General features: G+C 35.5%; 1 protein-coding gene across 4 annotated transcripts in view; it reads right to left on the bottom strand.

The window, feature by feature from the left end:
• Positions 1–27,762, bottom strand: part of ANKRD36C (ankyrin repeat domain 36C) — a 178,317-nt gene that overhangs the window by 140,420 nt on the left and 10,135 nt on the right. For 3 of the 4 annotated variants that reach the window (XM_063594808.1, XM_063594805.1, XM_063594806.1), the window contains exons 5-12: positions 26,373–26,510; positions 23,847–23,914; positions 8,172–8,200; positions 8,005–8,077; positions 6,292–6,320; positions 6,126–6,198; positions 4,318–4,348; positions 1,480–1,546 (exon numbers count right to left, since the gene is read on the bottom strand). In XM_063594808.1, coding sequence (XP_063450878.1) covers positions 1,480–1,546; positions 4,318–4,348; positions 6,126–6,198; positions 6,292–6,320; positions 8,005–8,077; positions 8,172–8,200; positions 23,847–23,914; positions 26,373–26,510 — 508 coding nt within the window. The remainder of the gene's footprint in view (positions 1–1,479; positions 1,547–4,317; positions 4,349–6,125; positions 6,199–6,291; positions 6,321–8,004; positions 8,078–8,171; positions 8,201–23,846; positions 23,915–26,372; positions 26,511–27,762) is intronic. The other variant, XM_063594807.1, reaches the window with a different exon arrangement.

Raw genomic sequence — 27,762 nt, 5'->3', positions numbered from 1 at the left:
TTCAGAATTTGAAAGAGTAATGTATGTCCCAAAAAAAAGGTATTTAATAGAACATGATTGGGGCTTTAAAAATTTAAGAAAATTTAATCTAAAATCCTAAACTAAGCTTCCAGTTGGAAGATATTAGAAAACAGGCTGTATCCACCTTTCCTATTTCCTTTTCATCTTTTCTAAATTTTATTTTCTTCTATATGACATATTTTCTCAACATAACTCACCTCAACTTATACATTCTCAACATTAGAAAAAAAGATAAATTCAAAACATTCAAGACATTTAATAGATTTAATTATTAGATATGTCATGCATATTAGGTTACCTGTAACATTCCATTATGAGAAAGCCCATTTACCTGTTTGCTGATTCACATTAAAAACTATTAAAGTGTTTCTTACATGCAAGACCTTATTCTGTGTATTCCAGGACACATACAAATAGGTTTTCTAGTTTCAAGTGCCTCATAGTAATGCAGGAGCTTTACGATTATTTTTTCAATAACTAAGCACAAAAGCCTCTGAAATTTGAAATTCAGAATGCGATACAAAGACCCTGAGTGGATTCTTTTTAATTACAATGCAAAAACACTGTGAAATTAAAGTCTGACCATAAAAATATGAAGAGTCTCTGTTTATCAAACAGGTTATTTAAACAAAATGCATATTTTTCAATTAAATAAAGAGTTTAAAGTATACTCTAAATAAAAAAGGCTTGGAAAACACAGTGTAAACTCTCTCTAATACAGATTTGAGAACAGAATTTGAATTTCTAATATTCCACAACTTTTTAAAATTAGAGATAAGCACTTGTTATATTGCCAAGCTTGGTCTTAAACTCCTGGGATCAAGAAATTCTCCTGACTTGATCTCTTGAATAGGTGGGACTACAGGCACATGATACCATGTCTAGTTAAATTTCCACGATTTCTAATATTATTTTAGTCTAATTACAGAGCCAGGAATAAAAATAAAGAAATAGCTCTCTGCAAAAATACAGTATGATATCAAAATATGTGCACAAGAAATAAAAAGAAACTATATGCTATGTGTAACAGAGTGATTCCATGATTTCTTTGATAAGTCATCTGATGTATTAAAGATTCATTTAAACAGAGGTATTATTAGTCATACTCATATGATATACAACTCAAAGTAAAAACACTCAAATAAGCCTAGACCAAAATTTGTATATCCTCTACTGTGGGAAAGCATTCCCGAACATCATTTTTCTGTCACTGTGTATTTCCCAGCAATTTTTTTTTCAGATCACACCTCTCAAAGTATTTATCAACTATTTCTTATTTGCCAAAGTAAAAAAAATTAAAATTAACCCCTCCCGTTTCTTTAAAATGGTTTTCTCTAATAAAAGTTTTAATACTAACATAAAACAATGATAGGTAGACAACTGCTAAGTTTTAGAAGAAAATAATATAAAAAATGAGATTCAGAGTGAGAACATTAATTTCACAAGAGAGTATTCTACCTCAGATTCCAAAGCAAACTCATCCTCTGTCACAGGCTGTGCAACAGCATCCGGTCTGTAGAGACTCCTACAGAGCAAAAAGATATGAAAAAAATGAGCACGTTCATTTCTTAAAAGAAAACAAAAACCGTCAGTCTATACATGTATGTCCACTCCAAAAAAATGGTAAATCAAAGTCTGAGGAAACTCAGTTATCTGCATATTAAATAATATTTCTTGGTATAATTAAGATATGGCTTCCGTTTTAGAAAACATTTCAGTTACCTATTTCTGCTGCCACTTCTCCCAACCTATGAAATATCCAATGCAGACTCACCCTTAAACCCATAACAAATAGTGACAGGCATTAGAATGGCACAGCCAGACAATAATTTGTCCTTATAAATTATCTACCATAAAGGCTAAACTGAAAATCCAGTTGATATCTGACACAACTTTTGTTACTGAACTGGAGTCAACCTGATAACCTAAAACAAGGTAGAAAAGGCACGGTCTCTTCTCCATTATCTATTTCTGATTCAAAGACTAATCTGTGTCACTGGAAAATGGGAGTCTTGGATCTTCAGCATGTAAGCTACTTAAAGAGGGCCCATTGATTCTTTTCACCCTAGAACACTACAGGGAGCCCCCTGAAACACTGCAAATGTTTGAAAGCTGAGTGTACAAAAGTCAAAGTACAAATGTATATGTTGTTAGATTGTTATTGGGAATATTCTTCACAGAAGATTAAAACATCAAAAATTTTAAAATCCAATTATCGTCATTATATAGATCCTGCCTTATACAGATCCACAAAAACCAGCAAGCTTAAGAACCTTCATAGACACTCAGATACCCAAGAGAGAGACTGCTGGAAAAGTCTCCCTCCTAAGTACTTATAGCTCCATTTCATTCATCACTATCTAAATATCTTCCTTCCTATGGGCTCCCACTTCTGGATCCCTCTTCTGCAGGGATCTGTGGCAATCTCCAATCTACATCTTCATCATAGGAAAGCCCAGATTCCTCAAAAGATGGGCTAACATAATTGAGAGTAGGAGCTCTCTATTCCTCTGCTTCTGGAAAGTAAGTTAGTCTCAGTCATCCACCCCAAGCATACGCATGTTACCAACTACCCAAATGAAGCTTCATTGCTGGTTTGCCGGCCAATCCTACATTTGTCCTACCCTACATGTACATGAGAGAATTGAGAAAAGAGTCAGAAAAAAAGAGACATCCACCCTGGATCACAGATCTATGTACTTAAGCAATCTCCAGCTCCCTAGTTCTTGAGGGATTCTAAGCCCTCTGTAAGCTGGGATGGAAGAAGATGATACCACATTCCTATCTCCTCTGGAGACTCCAGTGGCTCAAATTCTTTTAACATTTTTCAATAAAACCTTGAAGTTTGTCAGTTCCTCCAGTTAAACAAACAAAAAGGCAGCAAACTCTTCAGAACTCCTTGAATGCCATATTCTAATATGCCTTTCTTGATAGCTCCCAACATCCTGTGTTATCATTTCCCTTATCTTTATCAAACTTGCATTAAACCAAATATTCAGATTTTTCCCTAAAACCCTCATTTCTATCAAACTAAGAGTTTGTTTCTCTTCAAATTTGGCTGTCCCCTGCAAATTCCATTCTTATCCACTTTCATTGGGTTCAACAGCTCATTCCATTCTCATCCTCTTCCACTGTGTTCACTAGAGCCACTCCCTCTTTCTAAAACTAAAATCACTCAATGACAGAATGATGTAAAAGAAGACTGCGTTTTGAACTAAGAAACCTGAGTGCAATTCTCATTTCTCTGATTTACTGTATCCAAATAATTTTCTCTCTTTGAGTTTCAGGTTCTCCACCTGAACAACCACTTGATCAGGATGTTAAGCAAGGATTCAAGCACTAGAGGATACTTTGTTTAGTCTCTAGGATTTCTTAACATTCTGAAATTCTATGCACCTCTGATTGTGTCTGTAGGAAAATGGGGAATATTTAGCTGCCATACATGAAAACTACAAAAGAAGATCTTAAACCCTAAGAAAAGTGGTAGAGAAAGTGAAAAGAAATCAAGAAAATACTAAAATGTCATAGAAGGAAAAAAGAAGAATCCACAAAATAAGAAAAAGCTTCAGCAAACTAGGCAGGGTACTCACTTAAAGAGAAAACCTAACTGGGTAGGGAGTAAGTAGAGAAATAAATTAGAAATATCATTTTAATATATGCTAAATATAGTTGTCATAACATGGTCTATATTCAGATATTCTCCATGCACAGTAAAATAATATTTTTCTAGGACTGGCCTAGTCTTGCTTACAAAAAACTTACAGTCTTGTGGCCACAGGTAACTGATATCTGCCTTTAAAATTTTGATGGTTAAAAAAAAAAGTAATATGGTTACCACTGCCATTTCCAAAATATTTGGACAAAGTTTTGGAGTATCCAGGCTTCTAAGGAATACTCTAAAGAGAGTTAATATATAACAAAATGTGACTTTCTGAATTGATCTGAGTTAAACCAGTACCGTGATCGCATTGCTGCATAGGTCTGTATCCATCTATGCTTAGGGGCAAATGAAGTGATTAGAGAGCCAGGTAGGATGATGGTCAAATCATGGGTTGGCTACCTGTTAACTGTGGAATCATGAGCCAATATTTCAACCTCTTTAAAGCAGAGTTGCCTAATTAGTAAAAAAGCAATAATAGCACAAATAGTTTGTAAAGCTGTGTGGAGATGACATGACATGATAAATATTAAGCATGTAATATGGTGTCTAGCACAGAGGAGAACACTAAACGGACACTAGTTTCTATTCTATTAACTAAGTTAACATATCACTTTTAAAAATCTGTAAAATCATACCTGTTTAAACACTGTTCAACAGCAGGAAGCACTATCAAACAAAAAGTAAAATGCATTTTAAATCAACAATAGGAACCTATAAAATATTAAAAACATAAAAGAGCACAGTGACTTGTTCCTATAATCTCAGCTACTCAAAAGGCTGAGGCAAAAATATCACTTGAGAAGCCCAGGCATTTCAGACCAGCTTGGGCAGCACAGAAACACTCTATCTTTATTTTTAAAAAGTTAAAAAAAAAAAAAATCATGTAGGCAGGGCTCGGTGGGTCACGCCTGTAATCCCAGCACTTTGTGAGGCTGAGGTGGGTGGATAACTTGAGGTCAGGAGTTCGAAACCAACCTGGCCAACATGGCGAAAGCCGGTCTCTAGTAAAAATACAAAAATTACCAGGTTGGTGGTGCACACCTCTAAACTCAGCTACTCAGGAGACTGAGACAGGAGAATCACTTGAACCCAGAAGGTGAAAGTTGAAGTGAGCCAGGATCGCGCATGTCTTTCATACAAGACATCAGAAGGATTTAAACCATTATACTACAAATATTCATCATGCTCTTTGACTTGCCTGACAATTCAGCAGGTACACAATGACAATTACACTTTAGATGAATGTACAATTCAAAGCTCCTCAGTGGAATTGTCCTGAATTGGTCAGCTTGGATATATGTTTGGTGAATCCTATTATATGCTATTCATTATTTTTCATACCCATGTGGTATAATAATGAGCCTACACTTTTGTATTTTCTGGTTTAACCTTCAGAAACTTTTGTCAGTCACCAATGGGAACAAGGTATTATATACAAACCTAATCAAAATGTATAAAAAATTATCAAATTTGATATACTTACACAAAATAAAATTGCTACAAGCATTAGAGCTGAATAAGGTTTTCCATTTGGAAATCACTCCAATATTAATTAAAAATAAATATTTTAGGTGTCAATTAAAGAATTTAATGTTATTTTTGGTTCTAAAATAGTCTGGTTTGAAGGATCATGTTATTCACTAAACTGTTTTCATTAAATTGTTATTTTGTCCAAAAGTTAGCTCTCTGAACAACAAAGCCAATGTATGCATATTTATATTTATCTCATTTGACTCACTGATAACAACAAAACATATATCTCTGATGCCCAATAATAACAAAGAGGGTTAACAGGTGACTGTGGTTCATCACAATTCTAGCACTCTATCCTGCTTCCAGTAGTTCCTGGAGCAGCCAAAATCAAATTTTCCTTTATGCAAACATTCTAAATGCATCTGAAGTGAGTTCCCTCAGGTTTCCTCAGCAGAAACACTAAAATTAAATAAATAACTTCTTTTCCCTTCTTCCTGCCTCACAATCCCTCTTCCCTGAGGAAAATAATTACTACATCAGTGGTCTCATTACTTCTCGTTCTATAGTTTTTATGGCTTTTTACGATCACTTCTTCCCTCCGGTTTTAGCAATGTGATCGGGCGCCTACAATTTCTAGTACTTCATCTTGTTCTCCTTCCTGTCTTGATGGAGACATGCTGTAGAATTAAAGCAAAATTATGCTGTCCCCTCAGCCTGTTGTATCTTGAACTGCTCTCCAATGGTTCTTCTTCCCAATTTCAATGTAGGGAAGTCTATAATCTTACTACTCAGATCATGGACAAAAATCAGCAGAATCACCATCACTCCAGAACTTATTACAAATGCAGAATCTCAAGCCCGCTGAATCAGAATGCGCAGCTTCAATGAGCCCCCTGCTGATTTATTCGGGGAAGGGAAGTTCTCCTCTATCTTCAGTGAACATGGCATTAAATGTGTATTGCAAAATTACCTGTCCCAGATTTTTGTTCATCTTTTATTTCTGTGGCTGTGTTCGAAACAGAATCGTTCTTGTCACTTGTATCCTGAATGGGATTTCAAACAAAATAATCAATAACTACAGTATATTTCATAGACTATACAGTTAATTATTCAAAATATGAATGAGAGTATAATACCTTCAAGGCCGGTTGTTTCTGAGAAGACACTGAAAACCAAAAGGTATACATAATCACTCATATGTAAATATGATAAAGTTATCCATACATTCATGCAGTGTTACCATCAAGCTGTATCCTCCTGCCTGAATTAGCATAGGCTTTGATGTTTTCTACTTTGTGTATTGGGACAGGAACATGACAGAATTACACTGTAGAAAACAGAAGTATAGTCTTCATGCAACAAACACTTCCAATTTCATATGTGATATTATTCTTCATATGTCTATTACTACAATAAAACAGTGTCTATATCAACGTGGATATGCCGAGTGATGAGGACAAATGTGATCTAAAATCAGAGCAGCGACTCATACACTTGGGAATCAATGTCGAAGCAGGTGATTAATGCTCCTGCATGTTTTTCATGTAAGACATCAGAGGGATTTATACCATTATACTACAAATATTTATCATGCTCTTAAACTTGCCTGACAATTGAGCAGGTACACAAGGACAATGGCACTTTAGTTGAATGTACACTTCCCAAGTGCTCTGTGGAAGTGTCCCGAATTGATCAGCTTAAATATATGTTTGGTGAATCCTAGCATATAATATTCCTTATTTCTCACACGCCTGTGGTGTCATAATGTGCCTACATTTCTTGTATCCTCTAGTTTAGCCTTCAGAAAGTTTATTCATCCACTCATGGCAAGAAGGTATAATATATAAACCTCATCAAAAAGTATAATAAACCATCAAATTTGGCATACTTATACAAAATAAAGTTACTGAAAGCATTAGATATGAATAAGCTTTTCCATTTGGAAATTGCTCTCATATTCATTGAAAATAACCACTTTAGGAGTCAATTAATGAATTCAACATTATTTTTCCTTCTAAAATAGTCTGGTTTGAAGGATCATGTTATTCTCTAAAGTATTTTCATTAAATTGGTATTTTATCCAAAAGTTAGTTCCTTGAAAAACAAAGCCAATATATGCATATTCATGATTAGCCTATTTGAATAGCTAATACCAACAAAACATATATCTCTGATGCCCAATAGTTACAAAGAGGGGTAATGTGTCACTGTGGGTTATCACAATTCTAGTAATCTATCCTGCTTCCAGTAGTTCCTGGAGCAGCCAAAATCTAATCTTCTTTTACGCAAATATTCCAAATGCATCTGAAGTGAGTCCCATCAGGTTTCTGCAGCAGAAACCCCAAAATTACATAAATAACATCTTCTTTTCCCTCCTTCTTGCCTCTCAATCCCTCTTCCTTGAGTAAAATAATTACCACATCAGAGGTCTCCTTAGTTCTCTTCCTACATTGTTTATGGGTTATTCCAATCAGTTCTTCCATGTGGTTTTAACAATCTGATCTGACACCTATAATTTTTATTACTTAATCTCTTTCTCCTTCCCTTTATGATGGAAACATGCTGTAGAATTAAAGTAAGAATACGCTGTCCCTTAGCCTGTTATATCTTGCACTGCTCTCCAATCATTCTTGCCAATTTCACTGTGGGGAAGAACATAATCTTACTACTCAGATCATGGCCAAGGACCAGTAGCATCAGCGTCACCCGAGAACTTATTACAAAAGCAGAATCTCAGGCCTGCTGAATCGGAATGTGCAGATTCAATGAGCTCCCTGCGATTTATTCAGGGAACAGAAGTTCTCTTCTATCCTGAGTGAACATGACATTAGATGTGTATTCCAAAATACCTGTCCCAGATTTTTGTCCATCCTTTATTTCTGTGGCTATATTCGAAATAGAATCTTCCTTGCCACTTGTAGCCTGAGTGGGATTTGAAACAAAATAATCAATACGTAAAGTATTTTTCACAGACTATATAGTTAATAGTTCAAAACAGAAATGAATGTGTAATTACCTTCAAGGCTGGTTGTTTCTGAGAAGACACTGAAAAGCAAAAGGGATACATCATCAATCATAGGTAAATATGATACAATTATCCATACATTCATGCACTGTTACCATCAAGCTGTATCCTCCTGCCCCTATTAGTTTAGGTTTTTATGTTTTATACTTTGTGTCTTGGGACTGGAACATGACAGAAATACACTGAAGAAAACACCAATACAGGCTTCACGAAAAATACACTTACAATTTCAAACATGATATGATTTTTCATATGTCTAAAACTAAAATGAAACAGTGTCAGTATCATTGTGGATATATGGAGGGATAAAAACAAATGTGGTCTAAAAACAGAGGAGCAACTCATGCACCTGGGAATCAATGTCAAAGCAGGTGGTACATGCTGTCACATGTCTTTAGTGCAAGAGATGAGAAGCAAATACACCATTATACTACAACCATTCATCATGCTCTTTAACTTGCCCGATAACTGAGAAGGTACACAATTACGATGACACTTCAGCTGAATGTACACTTCACATCTCCTCAGTGGAAGTGCCCTAAATTGATCAGCTTGGATATATGTTTGGTGAATCCTAGTGGACAGTATTCATTATTTCTCAGAACCATGTCGTGTAATAATTGCCCAAGTTTCTTGTGTTCTCTAGTTCAGCCTTCTGAAAGTTTTTTCATCCACTCATGGCAATAAGGTATAATATATAAACCTCAATAAAAAGTATCATCATTTATCAATATTGACATACTTCTACAAAATAAAACTGCTACAAGCATTAGATATTAATAAGCTTTCACATTTGGAAATGACTCCAATATTCATTGAAAATAACCATTTTATTAATCAATTAATGGATTCAACATTATTTTTGTTTCTAAAATAGTCTGGTTTGAAGTATCATGTTATTCTCTGAAGAATTTTCATTAAATTGCTATTGCATCCAAGAGTTAGCTCCTTGAAAAACAAAGCCAATGTATGCACATTCATGTTTATTTCATTTGAATAACTAATATCAACAAAATCTATGTCTCTGATTCCCAATAGTAACAAAGAGAAGTAACGAGTCACTGTGGTTTATCTGAATTCTAGTACTCTTTTCTTCTGCCAGTAGTTTCTGGAGCAGCCAAAATCAAATCATCTTTTATGCAAATATTCTAAATGCATCTGAAGTGAGTTCAGTTATACTTAGAGTCATAATTTAAAAAATCATTTTCTTTGTACTCATGAAGGCTCCTAATATTCCTACATTTCCCGGACTCAGCAGTTCAGCTCTTTTGCCATCTCTTTTTCCACTTTTGCAAAAACATACATGTCAAAGAAATCATGCATAATCAGATTCCCATGTAAATAAGGTAAACAAAATCTCTAAATCACAAGAGACTTCTTTTCTTATTAATAACCAACCAAATATATACATATGTAAATATATATATATATATGTGTGTGTGTCATGATTGCCAAGAATATTGGTAGTTTTTTTTAGTACTCAAGATATACATTCTTTTATTACTTTGTTTCTAAAGCTAGTTTGACATAATATACGATAGGGGTCTCTCAGGTCCTTTTATGAAATAACTACCTCAGCCAACACAGCTTTCCTAAAGAAAAAAAAAAACACTTTTTCTAGATTAAGCTGCAACCCAATATGCTAACTGATGTGAACGAAGCACATATCATTGATGTGCAAAACTTCTAGGGAGGAGAAATGAAACCCTGTGGGTCACCCTCATCCTTCTAACTTCCACTTTCCATTAAGTGACTCCCCAAAGTCTCCTCATCAGAAACCTCCAAATTACCTAGCTAGCTGCTTTCTTTGTTCTGCCCAATTTGACATACACTCTTTTTCGTTCATAAATCGAATAACCACATTGGTGGACTTCATTCTTTGCCCTCCACATTCACTTCTTCGTTATTCTCACCACTACTGTATGTGACATTTGTACAATCCCATTCTGACACATGTGAAGATAAGGTTTTGCTTTATTAAAATGTTAAATGTATCAGACACTTGACTAACGTGTACAAATTCCTTCTTCACAAAAGCAGCCCCATGGCTTCCTCTCTCCCACAGACACTCTTTCACAGCTGTTCTTCACTCACATTGGTTTGAGTATCTATCATCTCTTATTTTGTCTCTATGCTTTCACATCATATTATGAGTTATTATCATAGGCTCAGCAGCCTATCTTACCTATTTTCCTCTCCAGCAGACAGTACTGAGTAGTAAATTAGAATCTTCCAGGATATGAACCCTTTCACGTACACAAGACTTTGTGGAGCTATTTTATGTTTAACTACACATAAAACCACTATGTCTATGCCTTCCAGAGAAATGGGTTCTGAAATGTTATTGAACATAACCTATTTAAAAACTTCTTTAACTACAATGACACTGCCTCTCCTCATCTTCAGAAATAACTTGTGAAGTTATTTCTGAACTGCACCAACATCTTCAGAAATAACTTGTGAAGACTTGAAAACATGTCAGTAATTGACATGAAAAATGAAGAATGATGTAATTTTTTGCAGGTACAAATAAGACACGCTGAGATCCTTACTAGATCCAAGAAGAGCAGAGTGCCATGAGACAGGAAATAAATATGGAACAGAAATATTTTCATTTGTAATGAAAATTATTCTATTTACAGTTTTCAGAAGAGAAAAAATACACACACACACACAAACACACACACACACACATTCACACACAAAAACCACAGCAATACAGCTTTACAGGGTGTTTTTTCTTCAAGGGCCTATTTGTCATTTGACATCCGGGAACACTCTATAGGGATCAACAAAGGGGTTCTAAATTGTGACCTGAGTAGATTAGAGTTTAACATTCATGAGGGGGAGCCAAGAGGACAAGTAACACTTTGACCATTGGCCATTTCCTCTCCTTACTGTCATTCTCTGAAAAGCACACACTGGATTTTCTCAGGGTCATGACATGTCGAAAAGACATGCTTTAAGGGGGAAACAGTTGCAATCAACACAGCCATGGGAGAGATACAGCTATGCTTGCTAGGATTTCCCATACTTCTGTTTCATTTCTAATATAGTACAAATCAATAAAAGGAACCACATAAGCATATCCATGCTGGTATGTCACCATATTTATGTCCATATGGTATCAACATGAAGAGAGCATAATTAAATATGCTGCAGTCATCACATGGCATATCATTAGATCATACAATAAATCAAATACCTCACTGGGTCAACATGGATAGATCTGATATATATATATCACTGATTTTACAAAGACCAAGTTGCAGTCATTGTGTGCACTGTCTGAACTTTTCTACAAGGTTTTAATACACAAAATCAAGATCTACATGTTATCTAGGAATATGCACATATGTTGTAAGAGGTTTTTAATGTGCATTTGGGTGATTTCTTTTTCTTTTTTAAAAAAAATTTAATTCAAGTTCTTGGTTACATGTCGTCAATAAGTTTTAGTAGTATAGAGAACCCTAAAACCATAACAGCTCAGAATGACTGTCTTAAAGGCTATGTCTACCAAAGAGTCAGGAAAGCATGACTACTTACTTTCTTCATTTTTAAAACTCAGAGGTACCCCACACACATTCCCAAATAAAACTGCACACAAGTTCTTTAGTTTAATTAGATCCCATTTGTCAATTTTGGCTTTTGTTGCCATTGTTTTTGGTGTTTTAGTCATGAAGTATTTGCCCATGCCTATGTCCTGAATGGTACTGCCTAGGTTTTCATCCAGGGTTTTTATACATTGAGAACTTTTAAGTCTTTAATGCATCTTGAGTTAATTTTTGTATAAAGTGTAAGGAAGGGGTACAGTTTCAGTTTCCTGCACAAGGCTAGCCAGTTTTCCCAACACGATTTATTAAATAGGGAATCCTTTCCCCATTCCTTTTGTCAGGTTTGTCAAAGATCAGATGGTGTTGATGTATGGCATTATTTCTGAGGCCTCTGTTCTGTTCCACTGGTCTATATATCTCTTTTGGTACCAGTACCATGCTGTTTTCATTACTGTAGCCTTGTAGTATATTTTGAAGGCAGGTAGCATGATGCCTCCAAATTTGTTCTTTTTGCTTAGGATTGTCTTGGCTATATGGGCTCTTTTTTTGGTTCCATATGAAATTTAAAGTAGTTTTTTCTAATTCTGTGAAGAAAGTCAATGGTAGCTTGATGGGTATAGCATTGAACCTACAAATTACTTTGGGCAGTATGGCCATTTTCAAGATATTGATTCTTCCTAACCATGAGCATGGAATGTTTTTCCATTTGTGTCCTCTTATTTCCTTGAGTGGTGGTTTGTAGTTCTCCTTAAAGAGGTCCTTCAAATCCCTTGTGAGTTGTATTCCTTGCTATTTTATTCTCTTTGTAGGAATTGTGTATGGCAGTTCACTCATGATTTAGTGCTCTATTACTGGTGTATAGGAATGCTTGTGAATTTTGCACATTGACTTTGTATCCTGAGACTATGAGGAAGTTGCTTATCAGCTGAAGGAGATTTGGGGCTGAGACAATTTGGTTTTCTAAATATACCATCATGTCATCTGCAAACAGAGACAATTTGATTTCCTTTCTTCCTATTTGAATACCGTTTATTTCTTTCTCTTGCCTGATTACCCTGGCCAGAACTTCCAATACTATGATCAGAGTGAAGAGGCAACCTACAGAATGGGAGGAAATGTTAGCAATCTGTCCATCTGACAAAGGCCTAATATCTAGAATCTACAAGGAACTTAAATAAATTTACAAGAAAAGAAATGATCTCATCAAAAAGTGGGCAAAGGATATGAACAGACACTTCTCAAAAGAATACATTTATGCAGCCAAGAAACATCTGAAAAAAAGCTCATCATCACTGATCATTAGAGAAATGCAAACCAAAACCACAATGAGATACCATCTCACGCCATTTAGAATGGCAATCATTAAAAGGTCAGGAAACAACAGATGCTGGAGCAGATGTGGAGAAATATGAATGCTTTTACACTGTTGGTGGGAGTGTCAATTAGTTCAACCATTGTGGAAGACAGTGTGGTGATTCCTCAAGGATCTAGAACCAGAAATACCATTTGAGCCAGTAATCCCATTACTGGGCATATACTCGGTGTGTGTGTGTGTATATATATATATATATATATGTACAGTGGCTCATTCCTGTAATCTCAGCTACTCAGAAGGCTGAGGCAGAAGTATCACTTGAGAAGCCCAGGAGTTTGAGAACAGACTGGGCAACATAGCAAGACTCTTTATTAAAAAAAAATCATGCAGGCTGGGCACAGTGGCTCATGCCTGTGATCTCAGCATTTTGGGAGGCCAAGGTGGGTGGATCACATGAAGTCAAAAGTTTGAGACCAGCCTGGCCAAACATGGTGAAACCCCATCTCAACAAAAATACAAAAAAAAATTAGCTGAGTGTGGTGGCACACGTATGTAATCCCAGCTACTCGAGAGGCTGAGACATGAGAATCGCTTGAACCCAGGAGGCAGAGGTTGCAGTGAGCCAAGATTGTGCCATTCCACTCCAGCCAGGGTGACAAAGTGAGACTTCATCTCAAAAGAAAAAAAAAATCATGAACTTTTGTACATGCCTTAGACCTTGTAGGAAAAAAAGTATAAGACTTTGATGCTTTATTACAGAGACTCTCATGATTTGTTACAAAGCAGTTCTTTAGAAACATACTTGGAGGCTATACTAAAATTATTATTTATACTATTTGTAAGCAACTAATGAATTAAGAACTCATTTCCTTTCTTATGTGCTTAGCATATACTTATCAAATGCAAAGAAGAATATATTATCAAAATTTGTTACCTTACATGTGAATTGCAGTATAAAATAGTCATAATTCTAACAGAATCCTATCACACTGACAGAAAATGGCATCATTAGTAGAATCAATATAATGAGCAGGCATTGTCAAAGAACATGATTTCTGGACAAATGAACCAGGTGCAGCTAGAACAGCAGTCCCCCTTATCTGCTGTATGTGTAGAAAACACATATTCAACATGATGTTCCTCTTCTCTCACACCGCAACAACAATCATCAACACAGAAGATTTCTGTGACCAAATATGTATTTTTCCCCAGCAACAAGCAAACAATCAATTCCTATGGGTGCCCTGTAATTCTGGCACTATCTACTTGGGGATTGTGTCAGATCCCACAGGTTGAGGGCTCAGTACCACAAGGCTATTCCCCCACAGCAGTTACAAGTCTGGGCCTCCAGAACTTCTAATCAACTTCCAGTTGGACTTCAAGTTGGGTGTCCCAGGACCCCCTCTTTGGTTTGATTAATTTACTAGAGTGGCTCAGAGAACTCATGGAAACATATTTACCAGTTTCTTATAAAGAATATTAAAGGATACAGATAAAGAGATGCATAGTGCAAGATATAGGGGGAAAGTAACATGCTTCCATGTCCTCCCAGGGCACTCACCATCTGGGAACATCCATGTATTCTCCATATGCCTTCATGTATTGGAGAGGATCCAGGCAGCTGAATACAGCTACCTGGATGCTCTCCAAATCCAATCCTTTTGGGATTTTATGAAAGCTTCATTACATAGGCATGACTGATTAATTGAACATTCAGCCCCTCTCACATCCCAGGAGGTGAGGGGTGGGGCTGGAAGTCCCAACCCTCTAATCACACCCTGATCACTCTGATGATGAGCCCCACCCTGAAGCCATCTGGAGGCTGCCTGCCATAAGTCAATCATTAGCATACAAATGATATCATGTTGGAAATTCTGAGGATTTTAGGAGTTGTATGACAGAAAATGGGGTTGAAGACCAAATATATATTTCATAATATGACATTGGTGGTTTTACTGACTGCAGATTCAGGTACCCATGGTCAACCATGGTCCATAAATAAAATTCCAGATGTATATACATCATAAGGTTTAAATTGCCTAAGATTCTGAGTAGTATGACAAAATTTGAGCCATTACATCCCAGTCTGCCCAAGATGTGAATCGTCCCTTTGTCAAGTGCATACACATTATATGTGATATCTACTCACTAGTCATTGACATAATCTGTACCTAACATCCAACCAACAATATCATCATGGTTCACGGATCCAAGATCACGTGAAGCAGATGATCTTCTTTCTGACATATAGTCAAATAGAAGGTCAATAGTAGCCTAAGACTACATGGCAATGCCTACTGCATTTGCCTCACTTATCACATAGCCATTTTATCATCTCACATCAGTGCAGAAAGTAGGGTGACTATAGTACATGATATTTTGTGAGCTCACATTCACATAACTTTTATTACAGTATATTGTTACCATTGATCTACTTTACCATTAGATATTATTAATCTCTTATTGTGCCTAATTTATGCATTAAATTTTATTATAGATATATATATATTTTTTTAAATTATTGTACACATAGAGTTCAGCACTATTCATGTTTTCAGGCATTCACTAAGGGTCTTGAAATCTATCCCCCATGTGTAAGAGGAAATTACTGTACTTATTTTGTTGAAACACAACAGTTTCTCCACCTCTTCAGTTTAAACTATTTAGGATAAAGCACTCTAATTCAAAAAATCTAGATCTATGAAAACTGTACTCTGTTCTATGGCAAAACACAGGATACAGAGCAGGGTCAAGGATCCCTGCAAAGACTTTTCAGCTGCCAGTGCAGAAGAGCCTAAGAGAGATCAGTGTCCTTACTCTCACTAATCCTCTCCTAGGGAAGATTCTGGTAGTTTGCTTAGTTCTAGCTATTCATTCACCCTATGTAGGGCACAAACAATCCTTAAATTCAGCTTTCATTTTTAGCTCCTTCAAAAAAACACACACAGAGAAAATATCACTCCCTTAAAAGCTTATCCAATCTGAGTCTTGTTTCCTTGTCAGAGAGAAGCTTATAAAGAAATACTGGGAATGGTATGGCAAGTTGCCAGGGAGTCCTTTCTAATATATAAAATATATACAAAGGAACCATAAACTCACTGGAGCTACCAAGATGTGCCAACAGTTGTCTCACTACCTAGTGGGAAAAACAACAACAACAACAACAAATCTTTGTCACTTTATGTAAACAAAAATAGTATGACTCTCTTGGCATTTTTCATGATGGAGAACCTAGTTATAAGTGAGTCATGTTATAATAATATAGACTGTTTTCAAAGTGATCCCTCAAAGAAAGAAGGTGAATAAGAAACATATTTGTATGCCTACAGTATTCACTAGCTGGTCTTATTTCCAACTGCAAGGTAAATAGGAAAGACTTTCTGACTCCAGTTTTATAAAGTACAACCTCTTGAGATTGTCCCTTTCCACTGCTAGTCTATCTGGACCCATCTCACAGAGAAGGATGATCCAGTTAGTGCTGTGTAGTACACAGCATGAAGTCATTTTCCTCAACCCTCCCCATTATGTGGCAAATGTCTATATAAATTATGCTTTTTCAACATGTAAAGCATATGCCATTAAATCCTACATTAATAAACTAAAAGCAAAAAAGCACAATGCATGGCTTAATTGAATACATTCAACTGTCTTGGAAATTATGTTCTGTAATATAGAAAAAGATATCCACTATGTTATCCTTAATATATGACTATGCTGGACATATCAAAACTATGGGGACAGCAAAAATATTAGTAGTTGACAGGGGTTAGTTGTGAGGGAGGAATAAAAAAAGAGAGACAAATTTCAGGGCAGTGAAAGTATTCTAATGGCGGGTATATTTATTATACATTTGTCCAGCTTTATAGAAGGTACAATACCAAGAGGGAACTTAAATATAAACTATGGACTTTGGGTGATTATTATGATGCAACAATGTAAGCTTCTCAGTTGTAACAAATGTACCACTCAGGTGGGAGATATTGATAATGGGGGGAGCTATGCATGTGAGGGGGGATGGCGTATATCAAAAATCTCTTTAGGTTCTTTTCAATATTGCTGAGAATATAAAACTGCTCTTAAAATAAAGTTATTAATTTTTTAAAAAGATATTCACTGAATCTTCTATTACTAATATATTGCTATATTACCATATATTATAGCAAGATGTACTCAATTTGAAACACAGTATGAATATTCTCTCCAGAATTATAGCATATAAAAGTACATAAAGCAAATAACTTAACTGTATTAACAGGCAAGAAAATAACTGATAAATGATTGATTTTTTAAATTTCATAATTATAAACAGAAATTTAACAAAATATAAAACAAAACTGAACCATCTATATAATTAAAATGAAACAAATTTTTTATTTTAATTTTAAATGAGAAATCATTACTTATTTTATCTAACCATTTTACCGAAAGGTTAATCGAATAAGAACAGACTATAATTACCTAATATTGCCATAGTAACTTCTGTATAGAAACCTGTTAAATATTCACCAAAATTCCAAAATCTAACAGCACAGAAACTTAGTATTTCATATTAAGTTGCAACTGATGCAAATGAAATAAGCACCATGCTATGTTATATTACCATGTTATTCACTATCAAACAGAATTTTTAAGACACCTAAAATTAAGTTGGGGCTGTAACTGCTGTGAAGAAAATAATTCATATAACAGTCATAAGACTGTCATTCTTAGAAAGGCCTACATGCAAAACTGGCCCTTTGCTGGTGTTTGGAAATTTGCATTTTAAAGGTTTGTCACCATTTCCTGAGAAAAGTAGCTCACTATACCTAAACTGTTTGCATAAACAATGTGGTTGACTCTGAACAGCTGCTTTTCTTCTGGAAGTGTGGAATTTTTGTATATGTGTGAGACAGAATGCCTATGTAACTAGTTTCCATAAGAACCTGGGATACTGTGTTAAGTCTCTAGTCAGACTCATACTGGTAGACAATATTGCCCATGTGATGTCAAAATTTGAAGCTACAGGAATTCAGCACATCCTGGTAACTCCACAGGAGAGGGCTCCCGGAAGCTTGTGCCTGGCTTCCCCAAGACTTGCCACATGCCCCTTTGCCCTGAGCCAATTTTACTATGTATTCTTTCACTGTAACAAATCAAAGCCCAGAGTAGCACTGTTTGCTGAGTCCTTCCAAGTGAATCGCCAAACACAGAGGTGGTCTTGGGAAACTCTGACATAGTGGCATTATATGAAATTAGTTTTCTTTAAGGTGATGTGACCTGTGACTACGATCAGAAGGCTGTTTATAACACACCTTTCCCTAATCTGTTCTCCTTAACAGTTGCCTTTGAGATTCCTGTATTTCCACATGAATAAATCCATAAAGGAATAGAAATAATTATGCCAAAAAATAATGAAAAACAAGCAGCAATCCTATTTTAACCAGAATAAAAATTTGAGAATATGGATGATTAAAAATATATCCCATAGTATGAAAGCTTCTAGAAGAGAAACAAAAAGATCACAGCCAATTGTCTTCAACTCACCAAGGTTTCTTTTATAATAACTGGGGATCAGGCCAGGTGCAATGACACACACCTGTAGTCCCAACTACTCCAACGGCTGAGGCAGGAAGATTGCTTGAGATCAAAAGTTTGAGGCTGCAGTGGAGATTGTGCCTGTGAACAACCATTGCACTCCAGCCTGGGAAACAGAGTGAGACCCTGTCTCTAAAATGTCTCTAAAATGTAGTAGGCTGGGGGCGGTGGCTCACACCTGTAATCCAAACACTTTGGGAGGCTGGGGCGGGCGGATCACAAGGTCAGGAGATGGAGACCATCCTGGCTAACACGGTGAAACCCCGTCTCTACTAAAAATATAAAAATTAGCTGGGCGTGGTGGTGCATGCCTGTAGTCCCAGCTACTTGGGAGGCTGAGGCAGGAGAAGCGCTTGAACCCAGGAGGCAGAGTTTGCAGTGAGCCGAGATCGTGCCACCGCACTCCAGCCTGGGCAACAGAGCGAGACTCAGTCTCAAAAAAAAAAATCTATTAATAAAAACATACATAAAATAATTTGCATCATTCAGGTCATTGTGATAATTATAGAAATACATGTAGCCATTGGCTATAATACTGTACTATCGATCATAGAGCTCATTTAATCTGTTTCTAATCTTTTTTCTTAAGTTCTTATAAAACTAAAAATATCTATTAAAACTAAAAATCATCTGTTAAGGGCAGTTCTTCATAGAACAGGTCGAAAAGTCAAAAACTGCATTTAAAATGTAGGATGAGTTATCCACTTCTGCTCCCAAACAGTGGGTTTTTCTTATTAAGTGCCAATAGGACTTTAAACTCATTTTGGGGAATAAAGGAAGTTATAGACCAGCACGATGGCTCGTAACTATAATTCCAGCACTTTGGGAGGCTGAGGCAGGAGGATCACTTGAAGCCAAAAGTTTGAGACTGGCCTGGGTAAGAGAGAGAGACCCTTGTCTCTAAAAAATAAAAAATAAAAAAGTTAGCTTGGTGTGGTGGCATATGCTTGTAGCAGTATCAGCGACTTAGGAGGCTGAGGTAGGAGGACCACCTGAACCCAGAAGTTTGAGGCTGCAGTGGGCTATGATCACACTATTGTACTCTAGCCTGGGAAACAGCAAAAGACTCAATCTCAAAAAAAAAAAAAAATCAAGAAACTTATATATAGATGGTTAAAGGTGTGGTAATCCAACTGACCAAATATTCCAGCTAAGTAACAGATTACCAATATTTGAAGAAATATAATACCAGAAAAGTGTTTTACATTAAAACTATGTCAAGTTTGAAAATTTAAAAGACACCTTAAGTGTCTTAACTTAATTTGAAAATTTAAAAGACATTTAAAGTTTGAAAATTTAAAAGAAACTTAAAATCTTAAAGGAGCAGCATCACTTACACTGTCACTGTGCTAAAGATATAAAGAAGTTTAGCATTAAAGATTAATAGAATACCAGATATACTTTAGAATAGGTAGCTAATTCTCTTAAAAGAAAATCCTATATAGTTGTCAAAAATACCTGTGTTAGAAATGTGTTCTAATAATATTTTCTTTAGGGATGAAATTCAAAAGAAAACAGTAAAAGCAGAGATATTACAAGAGGTCATGAAAAGGGAATTGCACTAAAACAAAGTGTCCCAGAACACAGAGACTTGGTATACTTAGCATATCATCTTATATTTTTCTCCATGATGTTATATAAAAGATCTCAGCTTCTCCAAACTGCTGGTCTGTAGGCTACTTCTTTTTTTTTTTATACTTTAGGTTTTAGGGTACATGTGCACAACGTGCAGGTTTGTTACATATGTATACATGTGCCATGTTGGTGTGCTGCAGCCATTAACTCATCATTTAGCATTAGGTAGATCTCCTAATGCTATCCCTCCCCCCTCCCCCCACCCCACAACAGTCCCTGGTGTGTGATGTTCCCCTTCCTGTGTCCATGTGTTCTCATTGTTCAATTCCCACCTATGAGTGAGAACATGTGGTGTTTGGTTTTTTGTCCTTGCCATAGTTTGCTTAGAATGATGGTTTCCAGCTTCATCCATGTCCCTACAAAGAACATAAACTCATCATTTCTTATGGCTGCATAGTATTCCATGGTGTATATGTGCCACATTTTCTTAATCCAGTCTATCCATAAACTCATCATTTCTTATGGCTGCATAGTATTCCATGGTGTATATGTGCCACATTTTCTTAATCCAGTCTATCAGTGTTGGACATTTGGGTTGGTTCCATGTCTTTGCTATTGTGAATAGCTACAAACCACTGCTCAATGAAATAAAAGAGGATACAAACAAATGGAAGAACATTCCATTCTCATGGGTAGGAAGAATCAATATCGTGAAAATGGCCATACTGCCCAAGGTAATTTATAGATTCAATGCCATCCCAGCAACCTACCAATGACTTTCTTCACAGAATTGGAAAAAACTACTTTAAAGTTCATATGGAACCAAAAAAGAGCCCGCATCACCAAGTCAATCCTAAGCCAAAAGAATAAAGCTGGAGGCATCACACTACCTGACTTCAAACTATACTACAAGGCTACAGTAACCAAAACAGCATGGTACTGGTACCAAAACAGAGATATAGACCAATGGAACAGAACAGAGCCATCAGAAATAATGCTGCATGTCTACAACTATCGATCTTTGACAAACCTGAGAAAAACAAGCAATGGGGAAAGGATTCCCTATTTAATAAATGGTGCTGGGAAAACTGGCTAGCCATATGTAGAAAGCTGAAACTGGATCCCTTCCTTACATCTTATACAAAAATTAATTCAAGATGGATTAAAGACTTACACGTTAGACCTAAAACCATAAAAACCCTAAAAGAAAACCTAGGCAATACCATTCAGGACACAGGCATGGGCAAGGACTTCATGTCTAAAACACCAAAAGCAATGGCAACAAAAGCCAAAATTGACACATGGGATCTAATTAAACTAAAGAGCTTCTGCCCATCAAAAGAAACTACCATCAGAGTGAACAGGCAACCTACAGAATGAGAGAAAATTTTTGCAACTTACTCATCTGACAAAGGGCTAATATGCAGAATCTACAATGAACTCAAACAAATTTACAAGAAAAAAACAAACAACCCCATCAAAAAGTGGGTGAAGGATATGAACAGACACTTCTCAAAAGAAGACATTTATGCAGCCAAAAAACACATGAAAAAATGCTCATCATCACTGGCCATCAGAGAAATGCAAATCAAAACCACAATGAGATACCATCTCACACCAGTTAGAATGGCGATCATTAAAAAGTCAGGAAACAACAGGTGCTGGAGAGGATGTGGAGAAATAGGAACACTTTTACACTGTTGGTGGGACTGTAAACTAGTTCAACCATTGTGGAAGTCAGTGTGGCGATTCCTCAGGGATCTAGAACTAGAAATACCATTTGACCCAGCCATCCCATTACTGGGTATACACCCAAAGGATTATAAATCATGCTGCTATAAAGACACATGCACATGTCTGTAGACTACTTCTGATTGAAACTTGAAACTCTCGAAATGCGGCTGTGTTATGATTCCATGTTGGAGAGAGTTGGGATGTATGTGCTTTGGACAAGGTGGTTCCAGTTACTGCTGCCAGACTTTTGTTTCAGAATGCATCCAGAAGAACTTATCAGGGATTTCAGTACAAACTAAGTATTGCCACAAGGAGCAGATAAGAAGACCACAGTTTTTCTCACACATTACCCTTAGGTTTTGACAATTCTGTAAAAGTGTGGGCACATGTACTCAGAAGTCAAGACCATTTTCCCTGACCCTGTGCACGTAGCTTCTGCAGTTACAAAAGGGTTACACAGGATATTGGTAGATTTGTTCCTCCATATTTGGACAACAGACATACCAATCACATCAACAGCCCACATTACACCTCAAAAATGGTTCTTTTGAAAAGGGTACCGCCAAAGAGCTTTTAAAAGTTAAATCTAATTGGCTTTTGAGTAATCTTACTTGTTAGAATTCATACTCCCTCCTTAAAATTCTCACTTTTTTTATTTTTGCAACATCACTTCCTCTGACTCCTCTCCTACTTTTCTCTAGCCACTGCTCATTCTCCTTCACCAACTCTTTTTTTCCTGGGGGTGTGGAGGGAAAGTTCACATTCCCAGGGTTTTGTCACAGGATAGCTTCTCATTCTACATCTGCATCATGGACAGCTCATTGAGATCGATGACTTTGCCTAATAATTATAATAACATCATTCTACGTCTGCATCTCCAACCTCAGATTTGGAGGGAAGGGAAGTTATTCTTCCCTGTTGACCAGCTGTACTTCTCCAGTCAGTGAACATGTCCTACTCCTTTCTTGTGTGCAGTATAAAGGCCAGTACACAACCTGGAAACCTATGAATGATCCAAGATTTCTCTCTCACCACTAATGTTTTACATTCAATGTTCACTAAATCATATTGACTGTACCTCTTTTCTGCTTCTGCTTTATATTTCTACTGCCACCAAATAAATATGTTTATATTTCCTAGATCAACATGGCCTCTTCACTGATGGTTTTCACAGGAAAAAAATTCCCTATCAACGATTATTGTTTTTTTATAAATAAAAAATTAAGTAAAACAAATAAAGAAGGCATACGGGCAAGAAAAAGACCAACATTTTAAAATGAGTAAATGGAGTAAATTTACTTTATTTTACCATGGATGGGTGAACACCTTACACTAGATTGATAGTAGTTCAAGCATCGAACTACAAGCAAACTAAAGCTTCAACTACTGCAAAAGCTTCCTTTCTCTAGCTTACTTTCTTGTACTCAGAATACAATATATAATATATATAACATACCAAATATGTATTTTCAACAGCATGGGGATTGGCAGCACTAAATCCCATGTTGTTCAAGGGCCAACTGTAATTATTGATTCATTTAGTAATTGCAAAGAATTTATTTTACAAATTAAATAGAAGTTCTAATTATATAAAAAGTCTAATTCATTATTATGTGACTATAAAAAAAATACAACATAATAACTTAAAAATTTGTTTTCTTATTTACACAAAAAGATCATCTAGAATATTAGGAACCATAATTAAATAATAATTTTTTTCAAACAATACTGAGATTATAAATTACCTACAATTAACTTTTTAAATAATTATAAAATCTAGACTACTAAGTATTTTTTAAATGTGTGCAATTTAAACAGTGATTTTTTTAAACTGCTTTTTTGTAATCAAAACATCTTTATTCTTTTTTATCTATGGTAGTACCATCAAGAGTAATTCACTATCAGAAATCTTACCTGGATTGCTATTTATAGAAAGCTCTTCATGTTTCTTTCTTTCGTATTCATAAATTAGTTCAAAAATGCTATGCATAAAAATAAACGAAATTAATATTTTAATACTATTATCAAAAACATTTACCAAATATACTAAATTATTAGAGTATCCTGAACAATATCAGGATGTTAATTATCCTAGACACTTCTCTTCTGTAAGCTCTACAAACTGCTTAGTACCTTTCTAATTAAATAATAATAACAGGTGAAGTACTCATGAAGTGAAGGCAGTATAGCTCAGCAAACTATCTCACATCGGCTTGACATAATGGAAAGTCACCTTCCTGGCTCTTACTGGAAGGTCCTGGCTCTATAGCCAACAGGTATTTGCTCTTAAACAAGTTGCTTCTCTTAGGCACAATGTCTTCTTCTAGATTTTACTATCTTCTTTCACTAGGTTGTTATATAGGTTTAATGAAGCAGCATTTTTAACATTCACAGAGAAATAGTAAAGCAGTGGAGTTTGTTCTTGAAATTTATTGCTGAAACTATTTTGAAATCCCAAATCAAACCCAATGTGTATTTTTTCATAGGTTCTAATATTCAAATGCTTCAGTTTAAGAAAAATGTTAAGTCCTAATTTTGCTTATTGTTCTATTATTTGTGGCTTATAATTCAGGTTATCTCAACTATTTCTTAATTCATAAATAAATTAATTTATGAATACATTATTTCATTAAAATAGGTAACACGATTGTTAACTATTATTGAGCTCATCAATTCCAAGGGCAGAAAACTAACAGATGTCAAGATCTGGCTTGGGCTACAACTACTACTTCTCTACAGACTCTAACTGAATGAGCAGATGTTTGCTAGAATGATGGTTCATCTCCATCAGTGATGTTATCTCCAACTGACATGGAAGACAAAACCCTACTTTCATTTTTTTTAAGTTCCATGAAGTAGATGCAAGTTGACATTTTCTCATTTCCAAGATACATACTAACAAAATATTTACACAACACCCCATGTGTTACTTATCTCCATTCTCAGTTTATAGATCACCTTACACAAATGTTTTTGTAGTGAAAAATCACAATTCTAATATAAGGCCACCCATTTTGTTTTGATTCAAACTATGACTTAGCTAGCCAGCAAACAGTCAAATGACCTTCCCGTGACTGCAAAATATGAAATGCTTCACCATGCTAATTTTCTCCGTATTGTTCCAATTTTAGTATTTGTGCTGCCAAAGCAAGCACAAAGCCTTACTTTTACATATAACTGCTGATAAGTCGTGGATGAGGGTTAGCTCTGTTAAATCTAACTAACCAACTTGAGACTCAGATAATTCCGATGAATGGCTTCCTGCAAAGTAGAATCCGAAAATATTTTATAAACTTGAGATAGTGATGCAAGCAGCTTGAGAGATCTTCATTATTATAGAAAACAGATCACTTGAGGGGCCAACCACAAGTTGAATGCCTACTACTCTAAGGAAGGATGGCATAGAAGCTTCCAATGCCTGAGAAAAGCTCTTATGCTGTTTATATAAAAAGTCTCAGGGTACAGATCTGGTAGCAATAAAGAAAAAAACTGTGATCTCTTTCTACAACATTATTTGAATATCTGTGACAGTTTAGAACTATCCCAACTAATATTTGCTTTAAAGAGAAAAAAAAGGGACTCAAAAAATAACTCACCATGAAGGTCTAGAAGCCCAGGTTAAAATGTGGGCTTTACATCAGGTTTTGAGTGTGGGTGAAAGTGTCAATTTGCTCCGTATGTATGTTGATAAAGTTAGAATATCCAGCTAACAGAGCAAGGTTCTGCTGTTTTGGAAACAATGGCTGAGCATATAAGTATGTGCAACTGAACTAAAAAAAACAGTTGTAACTTTGAAGCCTTTTTATGGATCAACATGAAGATTGAGGGATGTCAAACAGAAAGGGCATCCTGGTGGCAAAGGTTAATCACTACCAGACTGCAAGAGTACTTTCAATGGTAAGAAAGCAGCAACAGAATCAATGAAAACAAAGCAATGATTAGAATGTCCTTTCCCCTTCTCCTTCTGACTTGTAGACACTGATTGTCTTCCTTGGACTTAGGGAACCCCTTAGGTTCTTGAAAAATTCCATGATCAGGCTATAGTAGATGGTCCCCAGTGCACAGCACAAGGTTTTTTGATAAACTGGACATTTTGAGACCCAAATAACTAATTAGAAAAATCAAAGATGTGAAACTACTTTACCCTATGCATAGGGGTTATACTGGAAATAAAATGTACAACATTGGAATCCCTAAGGAGAAAAGTCCTGAAAGTTTCAATATCAAGAATCTTGCACCTACTGCTACTTATCTAGCCTTTTTCTTGATTTCTGGCTGATGAAGTTGCACAACTCTCGAAAACTTAAAAACTTGAAAATTTGTCACTTGAAAACTACTTGAACCAAACTATGCAATCTCACCTGATATATAAGATGCAATTGCTACAATTATTTTAAACTTCAATTTAGTGTTCATTAGCCTTTTTATGTAAAGACTTACACTCTGTTCTTAGCCTCACTGGCATAATCTTCTGCAAGCTTTCCATACACATCTCGAGAAAACACATCAATATTGTGCTGCAGAAGAAGAATGACTATATCTTTTTCTCCAAGAGTAACAGCAAGTATGAGGGCTGATCTAAAATAACAGAGAGGTAATTAAAAACTTTAATGACATTTTAAAAGCTTAGTTTATATACTTTATCAACTTAATATGTTGCCTGTCCATGTAGAATTAACCCAATTACATGTACTAAGAAACAAGCATCTTGGGTGCTCAAGGGTATATCTTTGCAAGTTACCACAAAGGTTAAAAGCAAGGAACAAAAAGGAAGCCTCTTGTCCCACTGTGGTATGACATAAAGTTGCTAAGTTAAAGTCCTTTGATGGGCAAGAAACTATGCTCAGGCCACCTATCTACAGTAGGCAAATTTAAGTGAAAAATTATTCATTTCTTCCCTAGTCTGATACTATACATTATAATGCAAAATCAGCTGAAGGGTCAGATAAGAGCTATCTGCAGGCTTAAAACAATAATATTAATAGGAATGCTAATAGTAGTAGTCATAGCTTCAGTTAATGATGCTCATAAGCATGTGCTAGGCATTTAATTAAACACGATATATAAATATATGTATATGGAGGATAATAATATATCCTTCAAGGGTGGTTGTGTATAAGTAACACCACATATATATAAAATATATATTGTATATTATATATAATCTATAAAATATATAATATACATTGTATATTATATATTATCTATAAAATATATAATATATAGTATATTATATATTATCTATAAAATATATATTGTATATATTATATATGATATATGATGTTACTTACATTATATTCTTACATACATATGTGTGTATATATAATATATGCACATACTTATATGCTCAGCCATTGTTTCCAAAACATCAGCACCTTGCTCTGTTAGCTGGACATTCTAACATTATATATATATATATATATAATGTTACTTACACACAACCACCCTTGAAGGATATATTATTACCCTCCTTTTCACAGAAGAAAACATACTTGGTGATAAGTAATGTTACCAAGGTCACACATCTAGCAAGTGGGAAAGCTAGGGATTAAACCCAGTCCTGTGTGAACCTAAAGCTTGTCTTCATTAAAGTGAAGTTTTATCCATTTAAAGCTATCTTTTCTCCCCCTCCCCATATCAATTAAAAGCAACATCAAAACACAGTAGAAATGAAAAACTAACATGAAACCCCTTTAGCTACTGTAAGATCATACAATCAAAAGCATCACATTATTACATTGTAAATAACACCACATCATACTATAAATAACAAACATCTATCAATATACAGAGCTTTCTATATATAGAAGCCTTTTATGTGTATAATGTC

The sequence above is a fragment of the Pan paniscus genome, chromosome 12 (assembly GCF_029289425.2).
Source record: "Pan paniscus chromosome 12, NHGRI_mPanPan1-v2.0_pri, whole genome shotgun sequence".
NCBI lineage: Eukaryota > Metazoa > Chordata > Mammalia > Primates > Hominidae > Pan > Pan paniscus.
This window is presented reverse-complemented; position numbering and strand designations above follow the sequence as displayed.